Source organism: Ammospiza caudacuta, chromosome 9, assembly GCF_027887145.1.
Source record: "Ammospiza caudacuta isolate bAmmCau1 chromosome 9, bAmmCau1.pri, whole genome shotgun sequence".
In the NCBI taxonomy this organism is placed as follows: domain Eukaryota; kingdom Metazoa; phylum Chordata; class Aves; order Passeriformes; family Passerellidae; genus Ammospiza; species Ammospiza caudacuta.
Window position 1 is genome coordinate 561612 of NC_080601.1, and position 25352 is coordinate 586963.

Here is a 25352-nt window from a genome sequence, read left to right on the forward strand (position 1 = left end):
TGAGAGCCCGGGGATGCAGCGCTTGTTTTTCCTCTTCCCAACCACATTTCAAATCTGTTGTTTGCTCTGGGTGGCAGGAGCAGGTAGAAAGGGGTGAGAGAAATGTAAGCAGCTCCCCGTGGCTTCCTCTGGAGTGGGGGGTCCTTGCTGTGAGCCTGGCTTAGCCAGGCCCTTCTGCTGGGCAGCTGATAACAATTTGAATATTCAGATGTGCTTTCAGGCATCCGCAGGGGGCTCGCAAGCTCTGGGAACCAGGAGCAAGGAAAGCAGCATGGGGGCCCAGGCAAAAAAAATAAATAGCTGAATAAATATATAAATGGCAACTCACAGCAGTCCTCCCCAGAGGCAGCTGCATTCCCCTTCTCCAGACCTCACGTGGGGAGACTGAGGCACTGGAGGGGCTGCTAATTAGGGATAGTGGGTATCTGGAGCTGATCTCCTTCCCCAGATAGAGGGGAATTAATCCACCTGGCTCTCTTCCTGCAAATACTTGGATTTCTTTTGATGTTTCAACTTTTATCTCGTGTCTCCAACAAACTCACTCTTCTCTGGCTTCCAAGAAAATCCCTCTCATCTCGCTGCCACAAAAGGTGCTCTCATGTACTGCAGGGAGGGTGCAGGCCCTGGGGGAGATCCTGAGGGCTCCTCAGCAGAGATGGGCAGGAATTCCTCAATGGAGTAGCTTTTTGTCACTGGTGGGAAGTGGGAAATGGCCATTTGTTGTAAACTGACATCCTGAGGGTAGGGCACGAAATAGCCTGGGAAGTAATGCTTCCTTCTGCCATTCTCTCTATCCTCTGCTCCCTCCCTCCCTTCCAGGAGTGTGTCTGGGGTGTTGGGAGCATCCCTCACTTCCTCATTCAGCACTAAAACAGCTCGTGGAAGGTGCTAATCTACCCTGAGACGCTCCCACTGTCCACCAGCAGAGCACTGCTGTGCTCACGAGGCACTGGGTGCCCTTGTGTGGTTCTGTGGGTGTCCTCAGGGCTTGCTCCTGCTGTGGGGCTCCCCTGGGAGATGCTCAGTGTGCCCTCAGCTCCATGGATTGCTTGGAGGTGTGCAAGGAGCAGGGCAAGGCAGAGATTCTGCTCATGTCACCCGCTCTCAGCGGTCACACTTAGGCAGCTTTTGCTATTAGTGCCCCTTCGTGCATTTAATTGGCCACTTTTTCTGATAGGAGGGAGGTCATTCAGGGAAAATTGGAAATTCATCTCTGGCAGCTTCTGAGCTTGCTTGTCATGTGCTCTGCTGGGCTGTGCTCTGGGAAGGGGGCTGTGCTCAGAGCAAGGCTCCAAAAGCATCAGTATGTCAGCGACCTCGCTGCTTTGCTGGTCAGATCTTGGGAGAGGAGGAGTTTTCCCAGTTCCCAGTTTGAGCTGCCTTACTGGGAAAAGCCTTCTGTGTGGGAGAGGCACCCAGGATGTGCCCCCAGCCTGGGGCAGTGAAATCCCAGTGTGTGACCCCCTGTGTGGTGTGTGCACCTTCAAAAGGAACTTTCCCTCTGTGTGCAGTGCGGGCTCATCCCAGAGGCACATTCCCACTCCCATCATGTGCACATGGATTTTGTAAATAGATCTCGGTTTGGAAAGGCAGGAGTCTGCTAAGGAAGGCAGGAGCCTCCCCTGAAATGGAGAATGTAAACCCTCCCCACCCCTCACAATTGCTATGAATTTTAAATTAAGGGGGCTCTCAGACAAAAATATAGGAGCAGGAAATAACAGTTCTTTAATAGGGAAGAAAATAAAAGGATAAAATAAACAATGCAGTACACTAGAACAACACTGACAGAGTCAGAAGCCAACCTGACACCCTGTGGGTCAGGGTGTTGGTGGCAGTCCCATTGGAAATGTGGCTCAGCCCTCCTGCAGTGTCAGGGGTGGTTCTGTTGGAGCAGGGATCCTGTAGAGAAGGATGTATTCTTCCTCTGAAGATCCAGTGGAGAAGAGACAGCTGCTGTTCCTCTGGGGAATCCCGTGGAGAAAGCCATGCTGGTGTCTCAAAACCTCTGGATTATATCTGGGTAGCAATGCTTGGCTCCTCCCTCTGGATTATATCTGGGTAGCAATGCTTGGCTCCTCCCCCTGGATTATATCTGGGTAGCAATGCTTGGCTCCTCCCCCTGGATTATATCTGGGTAGCAATGCTTGGCTCCTCCCCATGGATTATATCTGGGTAGCAATGCTTGGCTCCTCCCCCTGGATTATATCTGGGTAGCAATGCTTGGCTCCTCCCCCTGGATTATATCTGGGTAGCAATGCTTGGCTCCTCCCCCTGGATTATATCTGGGTAGCAATGTTTGGCTCCTCCCCCTGGGCAGAGCATCTCCCAATGGGATGTTATAGTTCTTATCGGCCATGCAGTGACATTCAATAGCTGTTATCAGCAATGTCCCCTCCCAGGGACGTGTGAATGTGGTCACTCAGAGAGAGAGATAAGGCAAACTGCCCACTTGACAAAGGTAATCTGCCATACAGACGGTAACTGCAAACATCTTGCATTGCAATCTTCAACAAAATAAAACACCAACCTTGCTCTTTCCTTTCCCAGGGACCCAACAGCGTTTTTGAGGTTTACCTGGTGGGCAACAACTCCAACCACTTCATCATCTCGCCCACCTCCATCCAGGGGAAGGCGGACATCCGTGTGCGCGTGGCGGTGCCGCTGGACTTCGAGACCATTCCCCGCTATGAATTCTCAGTAAGGCTGCACCCCTGGGCTCTGTGGGACAGCCACAGTTTCCAGCATGACCTAAAAATGACCATTCAACATCTTGCTCTCTCTTGTCCAGTAGCTGAAGAGGGCATAGGAGAAAGATGGAGCAAATATTTCAGTGGGGCCTGTTGCCATAAGGACAAACAGGGATGGCTTTGGATGGTTGATTTAAATTAGCTGTAAGGAAGGTTTTTTCCATGGGGTGGTGAAACACTGGAACAGGATACCCAGGGAGGTGGATGTCCCATTGCTGGAAATCCAGGGTCAGGTTGGATGGGTTTTGGTGTAAGATATTCCTGCCCATGGCAGAAGGTTGGGCTAGGTGGCCTTTAAAGATTCCTCCCAACCCAAATCATTCTATCACAATCCCCACTGTGAAACAGTGGAGCACTGCAAAAGAGCCAAAAAATCGGAAATTATAATAAAGAAGGAGGCGGGGAAGAGATTGGCTCTGCACTTTCTCTTTCCAACATCCAAAGGCTCAGCTGCAAGAGCTTAAGCAGAGCGGGGCCATAAAAGCTTTTTAGAGCATAAAACTTTGTTTTAAGAGCACCTATCAGGCGCCAAAACCCTCCCCATCCTCCTGGCCCAGCTCTGCTGGTGGCTTGCCTTGAGCTGGCTCAGCTGGTGAGGGAGCTGAGAAGAGCCTTGTTTACTCCACTAAAGAAGGACGGGCAACTCTCCCAAGCTTCCCAGTGTCTCCAACCCTGCCTTCCCATTTTGCCCAGCTCTTTGCCAACGAGAGCGTCCCGGACCACGTCGGCTTCGCGCGGGTGAAAATCAACCTGATCAACGAGAACGACAACCGACCCGTGTTCAGCAAGGCCCTCTACAACGTCAGCCTCCTGGAGAACACCACTGTGGGCACCACTGTCCTCCAGGTCCACGTGAGTAGGAGCATCCCAGCTCCCTCTGCTGAGCACCTGTTTTGGCTTTGTGGTGTCCTTCACAAAGGGTGAGCCTAAGAATGGAGCATTAGGAGATGCTGGTGGAGGGGCTTACCTGAAGTCTTCCTGAAAAGCTCTGATAACCAAAATCACTAAAGCCCAACCAAACCAAAACAACCATTTTTAATGCAACAGTGCATTTGATTAGCCTTGAAGTGTCTGCAGAAAAATGGTTCTCCATGGAAAGTAATTCTAGCTCCGTGATCCCTCCTCTCCGCTTTATTTGCCCCAGAAGTTGGAAGGTTGGTGGGGTGTGGACTTCTCACGGGCTTCTGGAGCAGATGTCCTGACCTTTCCTGTTCTCTGGAAGATGTGTGTGTGTTTCCTGCCACACCAGGAATTCAAAGAGAGAAATGCTCTGCATTTCATCTGCAGACACCCATCCCCAGTGGTCACGGTGGCCCTGGTGTGGCTTTTCTCACTGCCCTCTTTGGAAGCATCATCTTCCTCAACCCAACAGATGTCAGTTGTGCCATGAAGAGGGCAAAGGATGGAAAAGGAGGGGAATGGCTCTGTTTAGCAGAGCATGGTATCACATGGCTGGCAGCAGAACAGAGGCAGGCAGAGATGTGCTGATAGCAGGGAGCATTTCCATGGGGCTCGTTTCCTCTTCCATGGGTTGGTTGGAATCCTCATGGAGAAGACACATTTCCTGGTGCAAGAGCCACAACAAAACCCTGTGCTGAAATACCACTGGAAAAGGCATCAAAGCTCCTCTGGGATGGGGAATATCACAGCAGGGAGCACCAAACCCCCTGCTACACTTTGGGTGTGCTACTGCCACTACCATTAGTCGTGAATGAGTTTGCCTGGCTCCCCTTCCAATGCATTTGCTCCAGCTGCCCTCCTGCCCCCTCCTTGCTCCCCTGCTCTCCCCAGGCACAGCCCCTGGTCTCCCATCCATGCAGGAATGCCCACTCAGAGGTTAAAAGCCCGGACAAAAGAGTGAGGTGCGTGTGCCTGTGTGTAAGTGTGTTTACTTTACAAACAGATGGTGTGAAACTGTATAGAGCCCCCGAGCTGTTCCCATCTGACAGTTATTAATATTTCAAGCAGATGTTTAGCTAGTCAGGCCGTCAGACACTAAACAATGAGATTGTTACTGCGTCTCCTCTTTCCCCAGCTAACTTCCAGCTATGCCAGCATTTCAGAGCGAACACAAAATGCCAGGAGTTGAGTCTTCTATGGTAAATCAGAATGGATGCAATTAGCACTGAAATCCAAATTGCCCTCCCAGCTGATCCCAAACTTTTAACAACCCTCATAAAGTACCAGCTCCTCCTGCTGTGGCCGCTTGCCTTAGAGCTGCAGCCCTCTGGTCGCTGCCCAGCTGTCCACCTGTCCCACGTGCTGCAGACAAAAAGCCTGCTTTCCTGGCTAATAAATCCCTCCTCTCCTTTTCTTCCTTCTTTTCCACTTGCTCAGGAATATTCCTGGCTATTCACACACAAGGCTTGGTGTGACAGTGTTCACAGGGGTCTGAGGTTGAGGGAAGAGACTGGATCTGACTCCATGTTTCAGAAGGCTGATTTATTATTTTATCATATATGTTACATTAAAACTATACTAAAAGAATAGAAGGAAGGATTTCATCAGAAGGCTAGCTAAGAATAGAAAAAGAAAGAATGATAACAAAGGTTTGTGTGTCGGACAGAGAGTCTGAGCCAGCTGACTGTGATTGGCCATTAATTAGAAACAACCACATGAGACCAATCAGAGATCCACCTGTTGCATTCCTCAGCAGCAGATAATCAATGTTTGCATTTTGCTCCCGAGGCCTGTCAGCTTCTCAGGAGGAAAAATCCTAAGGAAAGGATTTTTCATAAAAGATGTCTGTGACAGGTTAGAGATGGGGTTTTGGAGAAAGCCTGGCCAGCCACATGCCATGCCCACTTTTTTGGTGGCTGCTGGATGACATCCTCATTAAGGGGGTCTTCTGTTGGATCCTCTCTTTTTGTGTTCCTTTGTGCAAAAAAGTCTCAGTCTGGATAGACAGTGGGGTTCAAGGTGCTAAAAATAAACGAGGTGGCTTGTGGGGTGAAGGAAATGGATGAGCAGGGTTGAAGAGGGGAGTGTGTGGGCTGGGTGAGTGGTTGCTGAAGGGTGGCACGAGGCTTGGTGCCAGCTGCTGTTTGTTTGCCCATCCTCCAGTGAGTGCATCCTGGCTATCCCACCTTGGCTGTGGCTGGGAAAGGAGAGGAAAGGCTCTCCTCAATGCCACCCTCTCCAGGCTGCCCTCAGCGTGGTCAGCCGAAAGGGAAAGGCAGAAGGAAAGAGCAAGCAGACTTCATTTGCTGTGACAAATGGCCATTTGTTTCTGCGGCACTTCAGATCCTCGTGTCAGTGACAGCAGAGAAACATTGCCTGTTACACCTATAAATCAGCTGTAAAACAACCCCAAGTGCAGGCAGCCAGACCTGCAGGGACCCAGAGCTCCCTGCCTCCTTCCCTTTGCCCAGGGAGCAGTGGGATCAGATCCATGGATTCCTGGTCAAACCTCAGCCCCTTCCCTAGCACTGCACAACCTTGTCCAACCTCTAAGACTGTTTGCTCTCTGCTTAGCATTCCCCCCATCTCCCTGTCCATCCATCCATCTGTTTAATTCTGTGCCTGAAAGGCATTTATGGTTTAGGCTCAGGTGGTCATTTGCTTGCACAAGAACATCTGGAGAGGCCAGGCTCCTTGGGAACAGCTCCTGCCCTGCACAGGGAGCTCACAGTGTGCCCAAAGGCAGCTTTCTCTCCTGCCTCCATGCTCTTGGACCTGGGAAAGGGGTCCAGCCTGGAGAAAAGGAGGCTCAGGGGGCTCCTCTGGCTCTGCATAGCTCCTGACAGGAGGGTGCAGCCAGGTGGGGTCGAGCTCTCTTCCCACTTAACCAGTGACAGGACAAGAGGAAACAGCCTCAAGTTGTGCCAGGGGAGGTTTACATTGGATATTAGAAGTTTCCTCAGTGAGAAGGGTGGTCAGGCATCGGAACAGGCTGCCCAGGGAAGTGCTGGAGTCACCATCCTTGGAAGTGTTCAAAGAACACATAAATATTGGTTGTGGGTGCGTGGTGAGCTTGGCAGTGCTGGGTTCGTGGTTGGACTCGATGATCTCAGGGGCCATTTCCAGCCTGAATGATTCCATGACTCTTTACACATGTGATAAGCCCCTTAGGCCACACATTCCTGGTTTTGCAGTGTGGAGGGCTCCTTACTCCAGCCAAAGCTTCCAGGCCACATAAATCATGTCTGTTTGTGGAGTTACATGTCCATTGCATGTCTGTGACCGCTGAAGGACAAGCAGCCTGTCCAGGGCTCTGCAGTTGTTAGGGGCCTCTCTTAGTGCAAACTTCATTTTTCCCCTACCCTGCTGTGCCAGGAAAAGGCAGCATGAAAAGGCTTGGGGCTCCCACCCAGCAGCAAACACCTCCTGAGAAGCAGGAGCAAAGCAGGGAGGTGAGCAGAGCTCATCCTGAAGAGATGGACCAGTTCTGCCCCAGTACCAGCAGATATTGAAATACAATTTTTTTTTTTTTCTGAAACAACTGGCCATGAAGCCTTTTAATAACATAACAGAAAAGGTCAGGGAAGGAATTTCACACTTCTTGAGCAAGGAGGCAGCCAGTATAACTTCATGCCTTCCAGGAACGAGGCAGAGAGGGCAGACACTGCACCCTGGATTAACTGGGGAACTGACACCTCCACCAGGTCCTGCCTGCCTGGTGGCTTTGAGGGCTGCTGCCTTTCCTGATAGGATCAGGCTGGAAGGATGGAGCCTGGAGAGGTGTGGTGAGGTGCGGGGCCTGCTCTGGCAGAGGGTGTGGGGCTCTGGGATGGGACACTCTGGGGATGGACCATGCTGGGGGGATGAATGTGCCCAGCCCACGATCAGAGTGATAGAATGCTTCAGGTTGGCAGGAACCTTAAAGCTCATTTGATTCTGCTGGAGCTCCCCTGAGGAGCTCTTCTGCAGCCTGGCCAGGGGGAGAGCAGGAGGGAGCTTTCAGCTGGCAAGGTTTTTTTGGCTGGAAGAAGCTACATAAACATGGCCTTGCTTCTGAGGTCACCAACAGCCAGCCCAGCTTCCAGTGAGCTCCCTCAGCAGGGAGAGGAGGGGGGAATTCAGCCCAGCATCCTCTCCTGTCCCTGGGGTGGTGCTTGGATGGGAAAGCTCAGGGAAAGTGTGAGCCTGTGTCACACCAAGCCTGTGGCATCTCGGGGTCCTGCCTCACGGCAGAGCTGCAGAGCAGAGAGCACAGTGCCCCTCCAAACCTGCCTTTGGACACTGCTGCTTTGCCAGCAGCTGCCAGGGGCCTCCCAGAGCTGTGCTCCAGCTGCTGATGGATTTGCCAGACATGGAGAATGGGGAAGGGGGCTAAGGCAACCCAGCAGGAGGCAGGAATTAAGGGGCGGGAGATCTCCTTAAGCTCCTCGTACTCCACAGATCTGCGCAGCAAAGTCCTCCTGAAAAGCTCTGATAACCAAAATCATTAAAGCCCAAACAAACCAAGAGTAACTTGTTTTTAACACAACAATGCATTTGATTTGCCTTGAAGTGTCGGGAGAAAAATGGTTCTCCAGGGAAGTGTGGAAAGTAATCCTAGCTCCGTGATCCCTCCTCTCTGCTTTATTTGCCCCGGTCTGGCTTGGCTGCACAGGCTGGGATCGCTGGCTGTGGGCTCCATCAGCTGGCTGCCAAGCAGCACAGAGCTGGGGGGAGCTGCTGACCCCCTCCCTGCTCTCCTGCTGGAGCCCTGGATGCTGGCAATGTCAGATTTCTGTGCTGACAGGCACTGACCCCCAGGACAACACTGCGGCTGATGTGAGGCCGTGGAGAAGCTTCCAAAATGGAATGGCAGAACTGGGATTGTGGGTGTGGAGTTTGGATAGTAGTGTGTGATATCACAGGGTGGAAAACTTAGAGTTTAAGGGTTTAGAATACAGTAATATATATATATATATATAAAGGAAGATGGAGGTTTTAGGGCAGAGGCTGGTCCTTCTTCGTCACCTTCTTCTCCATGGGTTTGGGTGGTTTTGTGGAATTGGACAGAAAAGTCCAGGCCAGGGAGGCATGGAGGGGCTTGCAGGGCATGAATTGTCCCCTAGCTCTCCTCCAAGCATCTCCCAGCAGGCATTAGCCCCTGCTATTCCTGATCCTCTCCTGACAGCTCTTCCTGGCTCCAGCCAGGTCAGGCATGGAGCAGATAGACGAGCCACGCTTTGGAAACCACATCAGCACCTCTCTGGGATGGTCTGTGTAGCAAACCATGGTTGTGTAGTATGGTTGTAGGATGGTTTCTGTATTATTTGTCCCAAATCCTTGCTGAGTTCAAGACTTCCTTCTCTGTGGGATATCCTCCTCCCAGATCTCTGTGAGGTTACGTGCTCTGCCTTGCCTTGGTGTCCTCCTAGCCCTGAAACTCCTCTGGCCTGGGCTGGGGCTTGGTTTATCCTGATGACAACCACCCTCAGGGAGTCTGAAATGGATGTGGGGACTTTGCAGAGCTTTAAATACACACACACACACAAACACACACAAACACACTCAAACACACAAAATACTTTTGGGCAAGCTGCTGGTGGGCTTTCCTCAGTTATCTTTTGGAGACCCTCAGAAACAGTGTGAGCATCTCCAGCAGACCTCAGATTATAAACTGTGGTGTCCAATTCAACCAGCAGACATCGATTTCAGCCCAGGAATGATTCTCTGTATCTCCTGATATGTGGCAGGGCAGGTGAAATAAGCACTGTGTTCCCTTGGGGCTTGATAACCTGAACCTTTAAGGCAGTCTTCTGTGTAAAAAACCCCACTGCTTTCCCTGGTTTTTCATGAAATCTGGATTAAAATTCTCAGATTATTTGATGGAAGAGGTGAAGAGATGGTGTCCCTGTGTTTTTGGTAAATGCATTAGCCTGTGTATTCTTATGTATGGGTGTGCATTCAATATATATATACCCACACACCTGGGTTCACATTCCTGAGTAGTCCCTTCCTCCTGCCCTCCATGGGTTGTCCCCTCCCTGAACATCATCCCCAGCACATCCATTCACCTGGATTCTCCTCTTCCCCCTCCCTGCCACTGCACTTCCTTGGGAGAAGCCTTGTCAGTAGGGAACCTAATGAAGTAAATGTGCTAATTAACCTTCCATTACTCTCCTCATTAAATCAACCTTTAATTTGGTTGGCAAAGTTCCTCTCCTTCACCACCCAGCTGTCAGTTTTCTTCTGCTGCCTCCATCTCTCTTTAGCCTCCTGTTGGGGATGGGAAAATCAATCCCGGCCTGATTTCCTTTCCCCTCCTTTCCAGCCAGCTGTAAACGCCAGTCAACAAGAAAGCAATAAGGTACTTTCCCCACCCTGGCCAGGAGAGTTGCAGACATCAATAAACAGCTATTTAGGATGCAAATCACTTCCCCAATCAGCCATCAGCCCTTGAGTTTGGCAGGGATGGTGCCATGGTCTGTGGGCTCCTGCATCCCCTCATGGTGCCCCCACACCCCACCACGCTGCTTTGCAGCCATCCCAGAGCCACTGTGGGATGCCCAGAGAGCTAAATCCCTCTGGGTTTGTCCCACCCCAAGCCCTGATGTGGTGGAATGAGGTTTTGGGGTTCTTCTGGTTCCCTTCAGGACTCACCCCACACTGCATCCTGCCATCCCTGTGGCCAAGGGCCATATAAAGCAAGGTGGAGGTTTCAGGGCAGAGGCTGGTCCTTCTTCTGTAGGAGTAACAGGGGTAGGACAGTTGGGATGGACAGAGAGCAGAGATCTCTGCAGCCAGGTCAGGAACTTGGGGTTTATTGCACAGGGCCTGGGTGCAGGGCCCTGCTGGGATTTGGGGTTTATTGCACAGGGCCTGGGTGCAGGGCCCTGCTGGGATTTGGGGTTTATTGCACAGGACCTGGGTGCAGGGCCCTGCTGGGATTTGGGGTTTATTGCACAGGGCCTGGGTGCAGGGCCCTGCTGGGATTTGGGGTTTATTGCACAGGGCCTGGGTGCAGGGCCCTGCTGGGAGCTGCCACAGCTCAGAGCAGGCCCCAGAGAAGAGAGGGGGAGAGAGTAAAAGCATAACAGAGTAAAAGGGGTAAGAGAGTAAACGGGGTAAGAGCCAAGAGGTAAGAGAGCAAGGTTCGTGTTACAATACCATAAATCTTCTTCTGTGTTGAATATTCTTATTCTCACAAACCAATCTAGTGCAAGATACAAATCCCACAGCATTTCCATACAGCCTATAAGAATCATTACTTTACTATACCGTGTTACATTTTAAACCCTAAAAACTCCTCTTTGGGCCCCTTCTGCCAAGCTGTAGGGTCTGCTCTGAGCCTTGGGCCTGTCTGCAAGCAGAGGGTGTTGTTTCATCAAAAGGGGATCACCTTCAGCTGGCCACACCATTGTTTCCCCATTGTTCAGTAACTGAGGTATCTCAAAGCTTGCCTTCATTTCAATCTCGCTTATAGTTTCCATATTCTCAAAATCTTTTGCCAGGCAATCATATTTATGAGGCTTTCCTGTTTCATCTTCCCCAACATTCTTTTTCACCTTCTTCTCCATGGGTTTGGGTGGTTTTGTGTAACTGGACAGAAAAGTCCAATTTCCACCATCCCTGTGGCCAAGGGCACTCTCTGTCCCCCAACACCTGTGGAGCTGCTGCTGCCTGTTGTTTCTTGGTGATCTCCAAAGCTTTTCTTTCCCCTTTTTCTTGAAGAATAAATAAATTCAGTGGGGCAGAAACAGTCGGGGAGTAGTGGAGGCTGCAGCTCTGAGGTGCTGGTGGGTGAGGGGCTCACCCTGAGCTCTGCTTCTCTGTCACCTGGTGATGGTGACTTGAGGACCAGCCTCAGGAGAAAGCCTACACTGCTCCTAATTTTGGGAAGGTTGCGTGGAATCACATGGAACCAGGACACAGCAGTTGAAGGCAGGGAGTGAGGTGGGGAAATATTTTGCAAATCAGTGGATGGGTAAAAAGGCATCCAGGGATTTTCCATGGGGAATCAGTGTGGGATAACCCATCCCCTGTCCCTTTGGTGGCACCTGGGGTGCTCTCCCAGCATTAGGAACAGAGGTGGTCAGCAGGAGTGCCACCATGAGGGCAGCACAGGGCTTCTCAACCTTTTTCAACCCTACATCTTGCTCAGGGGGTTGAGTTTGTGTCCTGCTCTGCAGGGAATCTCCTGCCCCACCTGCCTTAGGAGTGCCTTGCACCTCCTCTGCCTTCTCACATGGGTTATGGAAGCACAGTGTGGGGACACACCAGGAGGATTCCTAGCCCAGCCTCCTCCTTTCCTTCTGCTTTATGTGGCTGGAAAATGTCCTGGGGAGTCCTTGCTGCAGAGGAGGAATGGGCATGGACCGGGTGGTGGTAACTGGGGACTGCCAGCCAAATGTCCAGGGCAAGCTGGGTGTTGCAGAGGCTCAGACGTGTGGAGAGGATCTAAGAAAGCAGGAGCACATCCGGAGGGCACTGGTGGGAATATGAAAGCGTGGCTCAGCAGCAGCTCCTGGGGGCTGGAGAGCTCCCAGCTGGACATTTCTGATGTCCGCCAAGCCTGGGCTTTGTCCTTTCCTCCAGCCCTTCTCCCCACCTGTGGCCCACGCAGCTCTCCCTCCCTGTGAGCATCTTAATTGATCTTGTTGTTCTCAGTCCCCCCCTCCCCAGTGCTCCATCTCCAGCTGTGCTTAAACAGAACAAAATCTCTTCCAATTTCCCTGCCGCTTAAAAGAAAATTGAATCCTTTATCTGCAAGAGGAGAGGGAAACTGCAAACACAAGAAACAGTAAAGAGTTAAATAATCAAAGCAGATGATTCCAAATTGCCTGGAAAGTTAAACATGAATGGCTTGGCTTCTTCCTGCGTGCTCCTTGGGTTTTTACAAGTACAAAAATATGCTTGCACTCCTTGTTCCCATTAAATATTCTTATCAAGCCAGCTCTGTAAATAAAGGGAAGGGGAGGAGGGAGTTACCAGGCATGATTGACAGATCTGAAGCTCTCGTCTTTCTGTCAGGGCCCAGTGCTCTTTGGCTGTGCTTATCTCTTTAATCTAAATATCAATCCGTGAGACCGAAATGGGGTGGAATAGGAATCATGACAGCCCAAGAGCTGAGGGGAGAGAGAGAGAGAGACACACGCACTTATTGCAGCTCGTGCAGCCTCTCCCTGTCCTGATGGAGCTGTCAGGAAAAATGCACAGCTAGAGCAGAGGTGGGAAAACAAAACAAAATCACAGCCTGGCCCCTTCCCCATGCCCAACCAAAAAAAAAAAAAAAAAAAGGAAAAACCCAACAATTCAGCCTGTGAGAGGGAAAAGAAAATCAGGGAGCAAATGCAGCCCTGCTCCTGTGCAAATTGCACAACCAGGCAGGCAGCAGGATTCCCCCCATGGCTCCCACTGTTCCCAGTAGGAGATGGGGTTGGTGGTTCTCCTTTGCTGCTGGCTGTGCCTGGTGCTTTGGGATGTGGCTGAGAGTTCAAGGCAGAGGCTTTCCCAAGGTGATGCTCTTTGCCACGTGAACACCCTGGCCTCACACCTCCCTCCCGGCACTCCCTTTGGGGCCATCGCTGTCCTCACCTTGATCCATCCTCTCCCAGACTCCTCATGCTTTTAGAGGAGCGTTCCTGTGGAGCCAACTCTCCTGGGGTTTTAATCTGATTTCAAAGCTGCCCTCAGTCTCTCCCAAAGCATCCGAGGCTGTGATTCCTCGAGCTCCCGTGGGAATCAGTGTGCAGGGGCTGCTGTTAGCTGAGTGACACTGTGACACAGGCAGTGCCACCCCTGCACAGATGACCTTGAGGTGCCCCTGGTGCTGCTGACATGCTGAGATTGGTGTGTGAAGAAGAGGGTGGTTCTCCTGAACTGGGCATTTGGAACCATTAGATATGCAAATCACTTGGGTTTTGCCATTCCCTTTCTCCAGGCTGGAATGCCATGTGTTCATGTCCCATCTCATGGCAAGGACCTGTCCAGCCCATCACTCCTCTTTTGTTTTTAGCCCCCCTGTGCCTGCTGGGGCTCTCACCTGGGCGAGGTGCAGCTGCAGATGGTGGTGGCATGATCGGCTTCCCAGAGCCTTGCAAACACTTTAGTGATCACTGAGAATTTATATTTCCTCCACCAGACTCTGACCTTAATTTCTTCCATTTTGCTGGGCTGTAAAATTCATTAGAGACCCAACAGCGAGGTGATTGAGATGTCAGGCCAGGCAGTTGTGGGGTTATTTAATCGCTGAGATGTGCCACTTGCCATTTAGGTGGACAACAGGAGAATATGAAATCAATGCGGTTCATTAGCGGAGAACTTGCACCCAGCTCCAGTAAAACCCGTGGACATTTAAATGGTCTTGGGTGTCACCAGTGGAAACCCAGGCTGGGAGAGGCTGTTTATCTCACTTTTCTTCTGTCACCTGGTGCTTTAAAGCCCAGTCTCCAGCCATTCCAGTAAATCACTGCCCGCTAAATCACGGCTGCCCAGGCAAGTGTTAACCTCGCCTGTGTGGAGCTGGTGTTGCAGGGGCTGCTGTTATAAAACACAATCAGGAAGGCTCTTGTTTTCCCTGGTGGCTGGCAGGAGAGGTGGGGAAAGGCTCTGCCATTCCCAGGGGGGTTGATTGGCTATTTTTCCCCCCTGTGCGGGTTCAGCGCAGCCCTCCGGGGTCATTAGCGCCGATTGAGCTGCTGGCCCTGGGCAGGCCTTGGAGCTGCTGGGGGAGCAGTGGCAGCCCCGAATTGCCTTGATTCCCCACTCCCTCCTTCCCAGCTAATCACTGGAGCCACTGGGCTCCAGAGCCAGCCAGCCAGCGGCTCTGATTGCCACCTCCCACCGGGCAGCCTCTCTGTAAAAGCCAGGGAGAGAGCACGGCCGGGCCAGGCAATGCTGACAAAAGAGCTGTTTCCCCACTGAAGTCATTCCATAATAACTTTAAGTAGGTTTTCCATTGGTTTTCCATTCAGCTTTCGCAGCCCGGTGATTGCATCTCACGAAAGCCCCTGGCCTTTCACATTTGTCTCCTGCGAATCACAAATCAAATCCCAATCCCAGTGGCTGCCAGCAGGTAGCTGTAACTCCCCTGGGACCTGAGCTTGCCTCGAGGAAGGGATGTTTGGATGGCTGCCTACTTAATACATGCAGGTTTTGGTGGCTCCAAAAATCAGCCGGATGCCAGGGCATGGCTTCCCACCCTGAAATTCCTGTACCACAGTCTGAGCAGCCCGTGGCTGCCCAGGCAGCCCCAAGCAGCAACTACATCTTTCCTAGAAAACCAAAAAACCCCACGAAAAACTAGGAAGCAGATAGGAATCCTCCTTCTGTTTGCTTTCCCAAGCCACAGGCATCTTGCTGGAGCAGGCAGGGACGAGGCTCTGCCTGGTCACTCCAGCAGCCTGACAGCTTTTTGACGTCCTGTAATTGCTTTCCTGCCACAACTCTTTTAAGCAGAGAGCTCCTGGCCAAAGCAATTTGTTCCCCATCAATTTTTATTTCCTGCTTTGTGCGTGTGAGGGAGGGAAAACAAAGAGGGTGAAGGAGAACAAACAGAGCTGGGGCCTGCTCTGGTGGGAAAGGTGGGAAGGGTTTGGCTCTTCAGCCATGGTAGCCCTCATCATCATTCCAACGAGCTCTGCTCAATCAACTTCCAGCTTTTCATCCCTGTCTGGCAGTTTTGGGAGAAGGACTGCCATCCCAGGGGTTCCAAGGGGGAGTTTTGGCTCTTTAGCCAGGCAGAACATGGTAGCCCTGATCATCATTCCAACGAGCTCTGCTCAACCAACTTCCAGCTGCTCATCCCTGTCTGGCAGTTTTGGGAGAAGGAGGACTGCTGTCCCAGGGTCTCCGTGGGGGATCTGAGCCACCTCAAAGGCTCTCCTTGGTTCTTTGAGCCCGTGCTGGCTGCTCCTGCCCTGCTCCCTGAAGCTGCTGCTGCGAGCGGAGTTAATCTGCGGCAGTTTAAGGAGTCGTTGAGTGGGTCTGGCGGATGATGAATGTCTAAACCATTACCGGGTGAAGCTCCGTGGAGCTGTTTAAAACTGAATTCTCCCATGTAAATTTCTGCTCCATCAATCCTGATGACATGTCAAACATTGCTATTGTTTCCTGAACAAATTGGACGACATGCCCTTTCCTGCAGATTTGCCCACGAGAGCAGAACCAGCTCCTCGCTTTTGTCTCCTGCTCTGCTGGCCTTGCCGGTGGCTGGGAAGGGTGGATGTGATGGCCCTTGGTGGGACAAAACATCCCAAATATTTGTGCCTGGGGGATGCAGATGGACAGAGAGCCAGCCCATGGGTATTTTTGTGTGATATTTTCGTGTGATATTTTTGTGTGATTTGTGTGCCGGGTGCTCACACCATGCTGCAGCTCAGTAAATTAATCCTTTGGGTTATCCAGGCTCCCTCTTCTTGCCACTCTCCCGGAGTTTAGCTGCACAAATGTGGGAATGTGGGATTTTTTTTTTTTTTTTTTAGAAATGGTCTGCGCTGGTGACAGCTCATAAAAGTACAGATGTGGACCTGCGTTTTCCTCCTGCCCTTTTGCAGGCTCCAGTGGGCAAATCCTGCTTTAATATTCCGGGCAGGAGAGGAGAGCCGTAAAAGCCATTTGATTGCTTCTCCAGGTGGAACCCCGAGAAACTTCCAGCCAGATGCCTTCCCTCCCCAGGCTGTGGGGATGGATGCTTGCGTGCTGGGGGGGAAAACGAGTCAGTGATTGGGAAAAGCAACGGGAAAACAGCTGGCACCCTGGGATTGCTGACAGCTCGCTGGGGTTTGGGGTGTTCTGCAGGCGTGTGCTCCCTCACAGCCCTCAAAGGGAGTGTGTGTTGCCTCCCCGGGGGCTTGAGCAGCTGAGCATCCTTTTTTTTTTTACCCTTAGAGGGGAAAAAGCTTGGTAATGCAGAAACAGGTGAAGATCCCAAATTAAATATGCTGAGAGTGCGTGGTTTGGCTTTTTTTTTAGCACGTTCCCTTTCACGCTCAACTAACCTGCACCATTGCCCAGCATTATCTCCACGATGCGCAGCTGCCAGGAGAGCCATCCAGGCAGCCTCACCTCCCACCTCCCCGGTGTAAGTCAGGGACATTAATTAGCCTGGCTGCTGAGGTGCTGAATGGGGCAGAGCCAGGCTGCCCATCCTGCTGGCTCCTCAGCACAGGGGCTTTTTGCCTCACTGGCACTTTTGATGTCATCACAGCTTGTGGTCCAGCCACCCTCTCCCCAGGGCTCCCATTCCCTCCTTGCTAACCTTCTTTTAACCTTCCTCCTTCCCTATCTTTTCTTTTTTTTTGGTTTTTTTTCCCCTCGTCAGAAGAAAATTACACTTTCCCAGTGTTGTCTGTCACTGCAATAAGCACTTAGGAGTGCAATTGTGTGGGGCCAAATGAAGGGAATTCATTTTGCCCGTGCTTTCGGGGACTGTCAGACCCCCTGTAAATCATTATCTCATCACCAGCCCATCCAGGTGCATGGAAAATGCTTTTCTGGGCTCTGCCACTTAGGAATGAATGGAACTGAGGGATTCACAGCAGTTGTGGGCACAGAAGTAATGGATAGGAAAAAATCCTGGCTGGAGATTGAGGGCTGGCAGTGCTGAGGGTGCTGGAAAAGCTCAAGGATTTTGGAGAGAGAGGACCCAAAAAGGGGCTGGAAGCAGGTGTTAGGTTGGGGATTAACCCCAGAATGAGTTGCCTGAAGGATGCTGGTGTGGGCAGATGACAGGGTGACCCCCCTTGTCTCCAAGTGTTTCCATATGGAAGAGTTTGCACGCTCTGCCTGGGATGGAGCACCTCCATGGATGTCTGTGGGAATCTACAAAATTAGAGGGTTTTGGGAAAGTCTCTCATTTTGTCCCCCAGGAGTGGGTGCTTCTCTCTCTCTGGGCATCTTTCCAGGCAAATTTCCACAGATTTGTTCCATTTTACCCAGCACAATTCCAATGCCCACGGAAATGAAATCGCATCGCAGTACTGGAGAGGAAAATCAGCAGAATCAGTAGGTCTGGATCCTCCAGAGCACCCTTCAGCTGGCACCAAGCAGCAGGAGTGCACTTCTCAGCCTGGGAGAGTGTTTGGGGAGGAAAACTTAAATAATAATAAAGGTTTTCCTGCCTTGTGCTCTCTGTCAGCCCGTGGTGTGGCAGGGGAGCAGCACATGGGGTAATGCTGTGCTCAAGCTCTTGCTCTGCTGCCAAGGGTAATCAAGGCCAGGGATAAATCAGGAAGGTTTCAGGAACAGGCTGTATTCCAAGCCACTCCTAAAATACAGCCTTTTCCTGGTATCTGGACATAAAATGTGTCTTTGACCCTGCTTCCTCACAGACCTGTTGGTCTCGAAGTAATCCAGACAGGACTCAATTTAGAAAATATACTGGGGAAGAAAAAGGATATTTTGGGGATTGCATTCAGCTTTCCTCACCTAAAAATAAAATTTTCTGCTCCTTTTTCCTGCTGCCACTCATGCATATTTTATAAATTCATTAGAGCAAAGGCTTTGAAACACAAATAAATCTTGCTTTGCTCATCCAGAGCTGACACAGTGAGTTGTGAACACCTTCCCCAGAAGGTGCTGGTCATTTAGCCGTGACCAGCCTGCTCCAGCTCCAGCAGCTGCCATGGAGTAGATGCATCCCACAGCATCCCAAGCCACTCCATCCGTGGGAATGCAGCAGATTGCACCCCCAGAAGGGCTGTCCTTGCGGAAAGCAAGACCAAAATCACTATTCCTTGCTTTTGCAGATCTGTATTTTAACCTGGGGGGCCATTCTGGAGTGCAATAGGTTTTTATTTCCTCTACTCTTGTCCTGGTTTGACACCCACAAAAGCCACTCACCTTCCTGTGCTATAGCTGGGCAGAAGAGAGAAAAATAAAATCAGCAAAGGTTTCATGAGTTAAGGACTGGGAGAAAACACTCCAAGGGCAGGTACAAAGTGAGTTTATTATTAGCAAAATCACAGGAGGATAATAAGAAGCAAAACAAGCCCTTAAAAAACACCTTTTCTTCCCTCCTTCCCACTGACAGAGCAGGGACAGGGTGTGGGGGTTTGGGTCAGTCCATCACCAAAGGTTTTCTTCTGCTTGGCTCAGGGAGAGGAGCCCTTCCCCTATGAGATCATGGCGTCCCTCCTATGGCAGAGGTGTGTCCAATGCAACATTTCCATAAATACCTTCATTTATTAATTGCATTTTATGTTTTCCAGGCGACTGACAACGACGTGGGCTCATATGGGAAAGTCAGTTATTTCTTCAGCGATGACCCCGACCGGTGAGTGGGACTGACTGGCGGGAGTGTGATCCTCCAAAAATCCCCTTCTAACCCCACATTAAGGGCAAATAAAGGCACTGGTTATGTCCTACCTGTGAAATGCCCAGTGTGTGCTGTCTCCCAGAGGTGTGAGCTCAGCACATGCCTGATGCTCAGCACGTGTCATTGCTTTGCTAAGGTGGGACCTGCGGGCACCACCAGCGCTGCCTGAGACCAGTAAATGGTTTAGCAGTGAGTTGTCAGCCCTGGAGCAACAGCTGTGGTGGAAAGCTGGGGAGCACACATGGGCTGCCCAGCAGAACAGATCTGGGGGCCTCTGCACCCCTTTTCTCTGTCTGTTGGGCAGCACTGAGGGTTGCTCACTGCTCAGCTGTGTGGAGCTCTTGGAGGTGCTCTGGGACCTAACCTCCCACAGAAAAAAGAACAAAGAACTTCACTCTGTCAGGCTGCTGCCTCTCCATCTCATGGGAATCTACAAAATCAGAGGGTTTGGGGAAAGCTGCAAAATGCAGGCCCCAATGACAGTAGAACAGTGATTAGAGCTAAGCAACAGCCATGAGATAGGTCAGCAGAAAAATTTAAATTATAGAAAAGCAAGGACAAATAGAACAATGGTCTGTGTATTAACGCTTGTCTAGAATAACTCTCTAAGCTGCAGAAAAGTTTATCTAGCAAGATATTAGAAAGTTCTAAGCTTAATAATGCTGCTCTGTGCATTGTGTTTTAAGGCTCACAAGCAGGTATTGTATTTGAAATAAGCAAGCATTGCTTAACCAAAGGTACATGTGCTTATGGTGATTGGATAGAACTACTGTCAATATAGAATACTATACGGATATAAATACTGTCAGTGTGCTTTTGCTTTGTGTGATTGGTCAAGAAGCTTATAAAGTGAGTTGTAACATTGAGTTCTTGGTCTGCTGTCTGGGATGTGAGCTGCTGGCATCTTCCCATTGTCATAACCATGAATGAGGCTGATGCTGGAAAATCAAACAGCTCAAGGCACGTTGCACAGCAGTCCCAGCCCGTTAGTGGTCTGTAAATAGCCCCCTGCCAGCAATACACCTCTCCAGTGTGTGGTCACCAAGGCTTTTTGCCCTTCCTTTGCTGTCGCCCAGCTTCTCCCTGGACAAGGACACGGGTGTGATCGTGCTGACGGCCCGGCTGGACTTTGAGAGCACGCAGCGCTACACGCTGACCGTCATCGCGCGCGACGGCGGCGGCGAGGAGACCACGGGCCGCGTCAGGATCAACGTCCTGGACGTCAACGACAACGTGCCCACCTTCCAGAAGGAGGCCTACCTGGGCGCCCTGCGGGAGAACGAGCCCTCTGTCAGCCAGGTGGTCCGGCTCCGGGTGAGGCACTGCCGCGGCTCCGCTGCTTGGGACGGGCAGCAGGGACACAGCAGTGGGTTTGAATCACGGGCAGCAGGGACACAGCAGTGGGTTAGAATCACAGCAGGGTTTGGGTTGCAGGGGAGCTTAGAGCCCAAACAGTTCCAACCTCCTGCCATGGCCAGGAGCATCCTACACTGGACCAGGTAGCTCCAAGTCCCATTCAGCCTGGCCTTGGACACATCCAGGGATGGGGCAGACACATCGTCTCTGTGCCAAGGCCTCACCACCCTCACAGGGGTGAAATTTTACCTGATATCTAATCTAAACCTCCCTCTGTTAGTTTAAAATGATCAGTGCCTGTGATGGCTTTAACAGACACCTCCCAAAGCAGGTCCCCACAACCAGTTTCCTTCTTGCATGAGAGAAGCAGGTGAGAGGAGGCTGGTTTACAGATCCCCTCAGGGCCCCTGATGGGCACAGCTGCCTCCATCACATTTCCAGCCTGCACCTCCCATCCCCTCATCTCTCCCTGGCACAGCTCCCATGTATTCCCATGTGTTCCCTCTGCTCACACCGTAGGCATCTGATGAGGACTCCCCTCCAAACAACCAGATCTCCTACAGCATCGTGCATGCGTCTGCCTTCCGCGAGTACTTCGACATCACGGTGTCGGAAGGGTACGGAGGTAGGTGCTGGTCCTGGCGCCCCAGGGGCACCCTGAGCCTGCCCCATCCTGCTGCCCTGACCCCCCCACACTGTGCATCCTTGCAGTGATCAGCGTGAACCACCCCCTGGACTACGAGCAGCTGGCCAACGGGGTCATCTACCTGACGGTGATGGCCAAGGACGCCGGCAACCCGCCGCTCAACAGCACCGTGCCCGTCACCATCGAGGTGTTTGTAAGTGCATCCCCCTCGTGCTCTCCCTGCTATTGCCCCATGGCAGTGCTATCGACTCATCAATAACCCACCAAGGCTGCCCCACCCCATGGAGGATGTGTGCATTCCTGTTACACGTGTCTCATGCCACAGCGAACCACGGGGTGAGGAGCAGTGTGGAAATCCCTCTGGAGGAGGCGTCTCTGCTGGCAGGCTCCAAGCACAGCAGCGTTCCTCGGGAAGATCAGATCAGATCAGCGTGTCACTTTGAGGCACATTGTGCTTTGAGGGTGTCTGCAGGGAGGTGTCAGTGATGGAGACAGTTTGCTTGATAACGTGTCACTCTCGCAGCTGTGGGAGCTCTGCCAGGCAGCGTCACTCTGGGGAGGGGAAGGACATAAAGCCAGCGATGCTGTAAGATGGGAATGAAGTCCCATGAGCGTGTCCCTCCTTCAGATCCCTCACCGTGCTCGAGAGAGGGGGAACAAGGCAGTGCCCAGGGAGTTAGTGGTGGTTAAATACATCCTTCCCACACGGGGCTCTCGACAGCATAAACACCTCTTTTTCAAGACCACACTTCAGTGGGTCATCTCCCCGGGTTGGGCCTGTACGCTGGCAGGGTTTAAGTAGCTGTCACTTTTCCCGCTCTCCACCAAAGGGAATTTCTCTCTGCTGGAAAAAGAAAAGAAATAAAAGCCAAAAACTAGGAAGAAAATGAGGGGGAAGGGTTTTGTGATGGCACTTGAGGAACAAGAGCTGTGAGAAGGCAGAACCAGAGCGAGTGGGGAGGGAGGCGATTTTTTTTCATCCTTTGGTTGTTGGTTTTTAATAAAGAAGTCAAACTCGCCTTGTAGATTTCCCATTAGGGGACAATACGCTTTTGTAGAGGAGCCGCCGAGTCAGAACTAATAGCGCGCGCGGCGCCGGGATCCCAGGAAATGGCGCTGCTAATAAGTTTCTGCCTCACTCCCTGCCACTGGCACCCTCCTCAGGGTGATGAGCCGGCGGCTCTTGGCGTGCTTGTGCCTGCAGGAGAGGGGCTGAGTGCTTGGGGTGAGCATCAGCCACTCTCAGCATCCTTGGAGATGGCCTGGAGTGATGGGACAAGGGGGATCAGCTTCACACTGGAGCAGAGGAGAGGTTTGGGTTGGATATTGGGAGGAAATTCTTCCCTGTGAGAGTGGGGAGGCCCTGGCACAGAGGAGCTGTGGCTGTCTGGTCCCTGGGAGTGCCCAAGGCCAGGCTGGATGGGGGTGGGAGCAACCTGGGACAGTGGAAGGTGTCCCTGCTATGGCAGGGGGTGGGAACTGAGTTTTAGTCTGAGCTTTAGTGTCCCTTCCACCCCAATGCATTCTCAGATTCTATGATACAGTGGCTGTCTGAGGGTGAGGTTGTAGGGAGGATCAGGAGAACACAGAAGCTGGTTTTGGCTGGTGGGGTGGATATTGTCCTCTCTGGCAGCGGAAGAGTGCTGTGTTCTGTCTGCCGTCGCTGCAGGTGCCTTGGGGAGCCTTGCACCTCCTGTGGCTGAAGTGGGAAATGTCCTTCTCCAGCAGAAGGCAGGTGCAGGCCAGCTCTGGCCAGATGGAGAGCCAGCCAGAAGCAAACCCTGCCTCCTTGGGACTGGGCTTGCCGGGCCGTGGCCTTGCTGAGCATGGCCTGATGATCTCAGGAACATTAATGACACCACACAGCATCTGCTCTGGCTCCTGTCCACCCAGCTGGAGCCCCAGCTCAGCCCCATCCAGCTGCACTCAGCCTCTCCACTGCCTTTAACCTGCCCAGACCTCCTGGATGAGCCCCACTGATCCCTGGAAAGAGGAGGAGGAGGAGGAGGAAGAGGAGGGATGGTGAGGACATCACCAGGACAGGCAACAAGCTCCTCATTACCCTCAGAGGAGGCACCAGCAAAGCTGAGTGACTCAAAGGCTGATTAAAGACCACCTGCTTGCAGACACTAAAGCAGGGGTTGGCAATTTAATTGCAGCACAATGGGCATCGTTGGCACGTGAAATTGCTTCAAATCTCAGGTTGGGTGGCAGCAGGAGCAGCTGAACCTGCAGGTCCATCCGTGGTCTCCAGGTAGAAATCAGTCTCCAGGGCAGCTCCAGGGAAGTGGAGAGCTCCAAACAGTGTTTCAATGTCCTGGCCTCACCTTGAGATGCAGCCACCCAGGAGCATCCCCACACCAGGCTCTTGCAGCTGCTTGACCATTTTGCCTTTTTCCCAACCAGCCTCTCGACCTTCTCTTTGCTTCAGGATGAAAACGACAATCCCCCCACGTTCAGCAAGCCCTCCTACGTGATAACCGTCATGGAGGACATTATGGCAGGTACAGGGCACACCCCTGCTCCTTCTCTGGGCTCCCAGGAGGGCCCTGAACGGGGTGGGGGATGCCTTTTGGGGAGGCAAAGTCTCATAGCTGTGGGGCCTGGGGGTTTGGCAGCTTTGTGCACATGCAGGAGAAGGGACCCCTTGTCTGGGTGGCTGCAGGAGCAGTGTGGGGCAGTTCTGGCTCATGGCAGCCCTCATTTCTGCCTCCCCCAGGAGCCACAGTGCTGTTTCTCAATGCCACGGACATGGACCGGTCCCGGGAGTACGGGCAGGAGTCAATCATCTACTCCCTGGAGGGCTCCTCGCATTTCCGCATCAACGCTCGCTCAGGTGAGCGCTGCACCTGCTCTGCCCTTTCCTCTCAGTTCCCTCTTTCACCCCCACCTGTCACTGACATCTTTCATGGAAATCCTTTCCTTAGGATCTTTCCTCCTGAGAAGCTGAGAGGCCTCAGCAACAAAATGTAAACATTGATTATCTGCTGCTGTGGAATGCAACAGGTGCATCTGTGATTGGCTCATGTGGTTGTTTCTAATCAATAGCCAATCACAGTCAGCTGGCTCAGACTCTCTGTCCGACATACAAGCCTTTGTTATCATTCTTTCCTATTCAATTCTTAGCTAGCCTTCTGATGAAATCCTTTCTTCTATTCTTTTAGTATAGTTTTAATGTAATATATATGATAAAATAATAAATCAGCCTTCTGAAACATGGAGTCAGATCCTCGTCTCTTCCCTCATCCTAAGACCCCTGTGAGCACAGTCACACCCACCCTTCCCTCCTCTCCCTCAGTCAGCCTGCTTAGGATTCCCACAATTTGAGGGATTCACCAGATTTCAGGCACCTCCATTTGCTCAGTCACCCCGAGAGCTTCAGCAGAGGCATCGTGGAAACTCAGCTCCTCAGCCTGAGGAAAGGCTTGGCTGGGAAGGTTCCTGTTAGATCAGGAGCTGCCAAGCTCCATCTATTTGGATCCAAAAAAAAGGGCCCATTTGTGGGCTATCCTGACCTTGGTTTTGACTGTTTCTCCTTTAACCTTGTCATCTCCTGTGGCTGCAGGGGAAATCACCACAACCTCTCTGCTGGACCGGGAGGCCAAATCCGAGTACATCCTCATTGTGCGGGCAGTGGATGGAGGCGTGGGGCACCACCAGAAGACAGGCATTGCAATGGTGAGTGGGGGGAGAATTCCCATCTCCCTGAGGCGCTGGTGCCCACCTGGGGCTGTGGAGAGCTGCAGTGTTTCATTTTTGCTGTGGGAAGAGCACACAATGGTTCCTGCCCTCCACGCCACCCCTGCTGCGGCTCCCAAAATGACTGTCCAAGTGGTGCAGACCTTGAAATCAGCTTGCTTTCCTGGAAAACCACTCACACAGGAGGCACTTGACTTCCCAGAGCCTGTGGATGTGGTAATGAGTCCTATTTCACCTGCAGAACTCTCCCTTTGTTCGGCTCCCTTTGTTCCTCTCCAGAAGGGGCTCACTCGGAGAGCCTGCAGCTACACGTGATTATTCCTTGGTCTGTTCACATAGATCCAGGGTTTCCAGCCAGTCTGGGAAGGTCCTGGTGGAGCTGCACATTGAAGCCTTGTGCTTCACCTTGCCCTTCTCAGGCCCCAGGGAACCCCATTGTTGGCCAAGCCAACAGGAAATACCCGGACAAAAGCCAAAGATCCAGCCTTGATGACCTTAAAGATCTTTTCCAGCCTTAGCTATTCCATGATTCTCTCTCTCACTGCTCATGGCATCACATTTCTTTGGGCATTTCATTCATTTGGATGCTCCTGCTCATTTGGGTTGCAGGAGGATGTCCCACACAACACAGAGGGATGCAGAAACATTTGTGATTGTGCTGAGGAATGGTCCTACAATAATTGTCCATCAGGAGGTCTGTGGCAGCAGGCTG

General features: G+C 51.9%; 1 protein-coding gene across 1 annotated transcript in view; it reads left to right on the top strand.

The window, feature by feature from the left end:
* CDH23 (cadherin related 23) overlaps positions 1-25352 on the top strand; it is a 223341-nt gene that overhangs the window by 124472 nt on the left and 73517 nt on the right. Inside the window, 9 exon segments of the mRNA XM_058810630.1 lie at positions 2548-2697; positions 3441-3599; positions 18833-18897; positions 20016-20253; positions 20815-20920; positions 21007-21134; positions 23373-23445; positions 23661-23777; positions 24507-24619. Of these exon segments, the coding sequence (XP_058666613.1) occupies positions 2548-2697; positions 3441-3599; positions 18833-18897; positions 20016-20253; positions 20815-20920; positions 21007-21134; positions 23373-23445; positions 23661-23777; positions 24507-24619 (1149 nt within the window).